This window comes from Hordeum vulgare, chromosome 7H (genome assembly GCF_904849725.1).
Source record: "Hordeum vulgare subsp. vulgare chromosome 7H, MorexV3_pseudomolecules_assembly, whole genome shotgun sequence".
NCBI lineage: Eukaryota > Viridiplantae > Streptophyta > Magnoliopsida > Poales > Poaceae > Hordeum > Hordeum vulgare.
In genome coordinates, this window is record NC_058524.1 from 590,204,450 (window position 1) to 590,211,084 (window position 6,635).

The following is a 6,635-nucleotide window of genomic DNA, read 5'->3' on the forward strand; positions in this document are numbered from 1 at the left end:
CGCGCCACATCGCATAGGCGCGGCGGCGAGCGATCGGCGGGGCGATCAGGGAGGGAGGGAAGCTGCATGCGTCGCCCGTCTCCCTCGCCATCCCCACCGCCTGCCCCCTCCCATTTTGCCTCCCCCTCTCCTTGCCGGCCGGGTTGCAGGCAGGGCGCGCTCCAGCTCTCTGCGTTCCCCTCGCCGGGAACCTGAGCTGATCATTTTCATTTCCTTTCCCACCGGGTCGCTCCGTCGTCTATTAATTAGGAGCAGACGATCGATCGACAACGCCCAATTCGTTCGTTTCAGTCCTCGGCTGCCATTTGGATTTGATCCGGCTGGCCGGCCGGGCCATGCGCTGGAGCTGAGATAGGCTGGCGCCGACCACCGATATCGCCTGTGGTTCTCTCTCCCCCCCTCTCTCTTGTCCGGTCCGGGAGGGGAGGAGAGAAGACCAGAAGGACCACCGACGACACTTCGCGGCGGCGACGAAGGAGGAGTGGTAGTGTGGGGAGACGAAGACGACATACCGGCTGAGATGGCGACGGCGATGGAGACGACGATGCCGAGGAGCGGGGTAATAGAAGGCGGCGGCGGTCTGAAGAAGGGCCCGTGGACGCAGGCGGAGGACAGGGTGCTGCTGGACCACGTGCGGCGCCACGGCGAGGGCAACTGGAACGCCGTGCGCCGGGAGACCGGGCTGCAACGCTGCGGCAAGAGCTGCCGGCTCCGGTGGGCCAACCACCTCCGCCCCAACCTCCGTAAGGGCCCCTTCTCCCCCGAGGAGGAGCGCCTCATCCTCCGCCTCCACGGCCTCATCGGCAACAAGTGGGCGCGCATCTCATCACAGGTACGTAACCTCTTCTTCTTCCTTGGATTTTCTGTTGTATATATGATCATCCATCGATGACGAGTGACAAAACGTTGCATGGCGGTGTGTGATGGATGAAGCTGCCCGGGAGGACGGACAACGAGGTCAAGAACTACTGGAACACGCGCTTCAAGCGCCGGCAGCGCGCCGGCCAGTCGCTCTACCCGCCGGACGTTGAGCGGGAGATCGCCCTCATGCGCGCCCACAACGTCAACCCGTTCGCCGACGCGGACGGCAACGCCCTGGCGCCGCCGTTCTCGGACCCGTTCGCGCTGCCGCCCAGGCCGCCGCCGTGCATCAAATCGGCCTCTCACCCTCACTCCTCGCCGCTGATCAACCAACACTACCCGCTCCTCAACCAGATGCAGGGCATGCAGGTGCGCCACCACGCCACTCATCACGCGCACCCGCAGCCGGCGTTCCATCACCACCACGGCGGCATCAGGGCGGCGGGGCTCCCGCCGTTGCCGACCAGGCCGCGCGCGCTCCCTTCGAACCAAATCGAGACGGCGAGCTGCTGCGGCGACGACGGCCTGCTGGAGGCGCTGCTGCTCGGCGTCGACGAACATCAACCGCCTCGTCCGACTCCCAACCATGCCGTGTGCAAGGCGGGCTCCATGCCCGATCTCATGTACGGCGGCGTCCCGAGCGTGAGCGACAGCGACGTCACCTCGCAGTTCCCTCCCGGCGGCCAGGACCCGCACCATGGCGGGAAATGGGACTTCCTCATCGGTCAGTGCATGCATCCATTCATCCCGCTACTCTTGTTTGAATTCATTCATATATAAAGACAGGAGTTAATCCACGGAACAAGTACCACAATTGACCTGATGCAGATGATGCCAAGCCGACAATGAGGAGGGCGACGGAGAACGGGACCTCCGGTATGTTTGGTGTGGCTATATCGGGTGAGTGGTTCGGAGCCAACGTCGGGTCGCCAGGTCCGTCGTCTGTCGTCACCACGGACGACGAGTTCGGCCTCGAGATGCAGCAGCTCATGTCATCGTTGCCACTGTCAGCCGACGAGCTTAACTGGAACGCTTAATTGGCAAAAGAAAAATGGGAAATTAAAGACATAGGGGATCGATGGTGTTTGTTTATGCATGTGGGAGCAGGAGATGCCTTCTTTTCTTTTTGTATCCAGTGAGTCGTCTTGTTGGATGATGCTAATGATGCTATAAGAAGCGTTTCGCCCCGTGATCACCTTCCTGTCAAAAACACACGTAGACACAGAATTGTTAGGTTGATCTCTTCCCCAATGGGCCCAACGGCCCATTGGACCTTGATTCAGGCGTCCAACCCAAATAAGGTTGGTGGGCCCCTGTCGCGCAGTGCTATATATAGAGGAGGTGGGGACCATGGCACGGGTTACGAGCTTCGCCGCCACCACTGGTTCCCAGTCTCAAACCCTAATCCGATCTAGAGGGATGCACTGAAGCGATGGGAAGTCCCCCGCGCCGCTACCGCATCTCTCTCCTTCCCCACCGTCGTCATCACCTCACGACGGTCTCTGGATGGAGCTCATCGAGTTCATCACAAGGTAATTAATCTACCACATCATCCGAACACATCTAGCCTAAGATCCACGGGATCTATCAATGGTATCATGAGCCACGAGGCTTTTGATGTGTTTTCGGATGAAAAATGTACAAGTAAAGTTTTCCCCCTCCCCGATATGATCCCTATAAGAGGGCAAAGGACTAGATGAAAAGAAAAAGAACAAGTAACAGGCAACCGGATTCCTATCCGGCAAAGAAGCGCCGCCGCAAGGCCGCGCCTGTTCCTCTCGATCCCCACACGCATCGGCATGCCGAGGTGTGGGGAAGAAGAATCTACCTCCTCGGAGGCAAAGATCGGATCCTTTGAGATCCAAAAGGCATACAAAAAAAGGCAAAGAAGAAGGGGAACATGCACCGCGACCACGCCGTTCGACGGCGGCGCGCTTCCGCTAAGGGAAACGCGCCACCGGCGAAGGGGAGGCAACGGCGCAAAAGGTGAAACGGCGCAAAAGGAAAAACCCCAAATGGGGCAAAAGTGCACGACCACCGCGCCCCTTGACGGTGGCGCGTTCACCATGAAGGTGCTCGCGCACGCCGGCAAAGGAACGGAGGCGGGGCCAAAGGCCATGCCGCTGTGGCACCGAAAGGAACGAGGCAACACCGGCGAAAGGGGAGGCCACGGTGCACCGTGTGTGTCTCTCTCTGAAATAGAAAGGGGAAGAGGCGTTGGTCGAACGCCACGGTCGCGGGGCTTCTTGGCGAGGCCCGAGGGCCACCGCGCGAGGGAGAAGTCCGTGCCACCACGGGCCGACAGGGGAAAGGGCGCTCGGCAGGGCCTGCAAGCCGCCGCGCGAGGGAAGTCCTCTGCCGCAAGTATACGTTCGGCCTGCATCGGCCGCAAGGAAGAGGCCGAAGGCCAGAGGGAGCGACGCGAGCTCCTTCCCCCAGAACAACTCGCGAGAGGGAGGACCTTCGGCGCGCTCGACGGGAGGCCGTTAGACCTCACCGCTGGCGGCTGGTTCCATTCCTGGCCGCGGGATGCTCGGGAGAGAAGGGGCCGACGCCAGAGAGGAGAAGGACACGCGAGAGAGAGCGGTGTGACTGGTAACGAAAATGCTTAGGGTTTCGGTCGGGAGAGGTTCCTGCCTCGGTTTTTGATGCGCCGATCCTAACGCCTGACCGTTGGATTCCATCCGACGGCCGAGGCTGAAACCCTAGGCCAGGGCGGGCCTTCGGGCCGCAGTGAGCGCCGCCCGCGCTGGGCTGGCCCAGGCCGCCAGGAGGGGCGCCAGCGCTGGCTGCCAGAGAGACTGGGGGCGCCCAAGGCTCCCAGGCCCAGAGGAAAAAGGCCATAGGCCGGCCCATGTTGGCCATTTTTTCTATTAAAGGGTTTTTTAAGTTTCTGTCTATTAAGGCAGGTTTAAAAGGTTCTTTCTAGGAATTTTTTCCTACGAAAACATGATTAGAAAGTACAAAAGAAAATGTTCAAAGTTTTTGTCAATTTAGACAGAATTGTTAATTTATTTTTCTGAAAAGAAAAGTAAAAAGATTTCTGAGAACAAAATAGTTTTCTCAGAAAAGGAAAAGTTCATGATCTTTATAAAAGCATTAATAATGTTCATGAATTTTTTAATTATGACAAAATATTTTTCTGTAATAGTAACATATTTTTTCTGCAAAGGAAAATAAAAGGTTCTGAAAATAAAAGAAAGATTTTCAAAAAAAGAAAAGTTCATGAATTTTATAAAAGGGATTATAAAGTTCATGATTTTTTTAATTATGATAGAATATATTTTCTGTAATAGTGACAAAAATTTTCTGCAAAGAAAAATAAAAGTTTTTGAAAATATAATATTTCCAGAAGAAGAAAAGTTCATCGATTTTATAAAAGTAATTATAAAGTTCATGAAACTTTGATTTTAACAGAATATTTTTCTGTAAAGGTACATGATTTTTTATATTCACGTTTTTCCGCTGCAAAGTAAAAAGGTTAAGTCCTCCAATTAAATTGAAACCAACGGGAAAATTTAATTGGAAGAACTGTTATTAGCAAAGTTTTTCCCTTGTGGGTGAAATAGGATTCAAACAGTTTCCGCTATGACAATAGAATGATGTTTGTTTTAAAGTTAAATATGGTATTGTTATTCTCTGACCAATGTTGATGGTAACAATACTATAATTGTATGAGTCATCTTATGTTTAAAGCTTAAATATCTGATAAATTTTGTATCAAAGTGATCAATTTTTCGGAACACGGATAAAGAAATGCATATGGTTAATGATGATGATGATTATTTCTTAGCAAAGTTGTTCAATAAGAATACTATCATCACATTGTTTATGAGTTGTATGCATTATTTTCATTTCTGCCCAACGCTGATATGGAATTAATGCAGAAGAATGATTTTTTATTCTAATTCTGCCACAACGGTGATTTAGAATATTCCAGAAAGGTTTAATGTGCATGATTTTAATCAGACCAACGTAGGGTTATTTTTATGCTCATTACCATTGTTTATTGGCTAAGTTTTCTCAGACTAAAAGTTATTCAAGCCTTCACTCATGAAAGCGAATGTTTTGGGTACTAGTGACCCGAAAGATGGAAAAAAAAGGTCATAACTTGAGGGAATAAATTCTCTCTAAAGAATGGCTTCACAAGAAAAGAACTCTTGGATATTAATTCAAGAAAAGAAAAGAGATAAATCATTGAGAGTCTTGATTGACGAATGTCTTTCATGTACTCTCTATGATGAAGTCTCCTTTTTTCAGTCAACATGATTGAAATGAAACAAGCAACATGCATGTTGAATTTGACCAACGTCGGATCAAACATGTGTGTCAAAGACAATTCAGATTTATTTCTGAATTTGATGCAGTCAAAAGAGCCAATTATGGCATTTATGTCCCTTAAGGGGAATTACCCGCATGGCGGGAAAAGTCTGGAAAGAATGCCTGCGTAACCGGGTAAAGCTGACATTGTATTATGTCAACAATCCGTGTATGGCGGGAGAAATTTTGGCAAAGGCCTTATCCTGTATGGCAGGAGAAAGTTATGATGACTCATGTGCGGTTAATGTGTCCCACTATGGGAGAAAACTATGGAGTAGCTATGAAGCTTTCCTAGTATCGACCGTACACCTTATGTGTAACGGTCATTATGCAATCACTAAATCCAGAAAGGATAAAAGTAACAGACGAACCTAAAGACAAGAATGATATGCAAGTGTGACTTGCAAAAGAGGCAATGATAAAGAACTCTGTTGAGTTTCTGAAATGAAATGAGGAAAAAGTACTCCCATACTAGTTAACTTATAACTTCATTTTACATGAAGTGATAAGATGAATGAGCTAGATAATCGAAGTTTCCTCATTTCACAAGAGCCATGAATGGGTTTCGAAATTGTGGCAGAAAAGTTCTTGCCACGTTTCGAGGGGGAGAAAGAGACATGAAATACATTGTAATGTATTTCATGACTCCTCTGTACTTTAGATGATGTGATGCACATTATGCATCTAAAGTGATCCATTAATGAAAAATATGATTGTCAAGGGGAGTACGACAGTCATCTGAATACCGTCATTATGATACCCCTAAAGAAAAGAAATAGTTGTATTTTCGGATCTTTTATAGTTCCGAAAGCAGACTAAGGAATACAACAGTGGTGCTTAAAGTGTCATAAAGAAGAAAGTTTAAAGATACGCCATCTCTTCACTGAAGATGGAGTAATCTGGGGGAGCATGTTGTATGACCTATACAACACCTGTTGTTAGCTCTACAAGGGATCTTGTGATACAGGTCACTGTAAAACCTATTGCCTTTTGGAAATGGGTGACTATATAATTAATTGCCTCTTGGCAATGACAGAGCAACGACTACCCCATATGAAAGAAGTGCCAGTACCTGAGATTTTGATGGTCTCTAGGAATGTGAAAATCAGATACTTGTGACTACTATAAAGTCTATGTTAGTGAAATTCCATCATTTGAATTTCACTAACATAGACTTTATGAAGGGTCTACAAGGCAAATGTGACTCCAAAGGAAATATGTAAATGCGTAAAACATGACTTAAATCGAAAGATTTTGTACAAAGAAAATGAGAGGACAATTGCATTCATGCAAAGTTATAGAATGGGAAATTCGTTTCCCAATTCCTATGTATGTGGATGATGTCCTACTTGCTAGTGGTGATGTCAATCTACTGCAGGAGGAGAAAAGAAGTTCTTGTCCTCAAAGTTCAAAAGAATAAAAGGGGGTATTAGGAATGTCGCATGGACATGCTA

General features: G+C 48.9%; 1 protein-coding gene across 1 annotated transcript; it reads left to right on the plus strand.

The window, feature by feature from the left end:
• The first annotated feature begins 25 nt into the window (after positions 1 to 25).
• Positions 26 to 2,056, plus strand: LOC123410432 (transcription factor MYB97). The gene is made up of 3 exons (XM_045103377.1): positions 26 to 832; positions 934 to 1,585; positions 1,690 to 2,056. The coding sequence occupies exons 1-3, from the start codon at positions 521 to 523 to the stop codon at positions 1,896 to 1,898; spliced, it is 1,173 nt and encodes a 390-aa protein (XP_044959312.1). The 5' UTR covers positions 26 to 520; the 3' UTR covers positions 1,899 to 2,056.
• The last annotated feature ends 4,579 nt before the right edge of the window (positions 2,057 to 6,635 follow it).

What these genes read in the sequence shown, in the direction of transcription:
- LOC123410432 (XM_045103377.1), top strand. Translation starts at nt 521, where the DNA reads ATGGCGACGGCGATGGAGACGACGATGCCGAGGAGCGGGGTAATAGAA. An exon ending in GGGCGCGCATCTCATCACAG is followed by an intron (nt 833 to 933) that starts GTACGTAACCTC and finishes TGATGGATGAAG; the next exon opens with CTGCCCGGGAGGACGGACAA. An exon ending in GAAATGGGACTTCCTCATCG is followed by an intron (nt 1,586 to 1,689) that starts GTCAGTGCATGC and finishes GACCTGATGCAG; the next exon opens with ATGATGCCAAGCCGACAATG.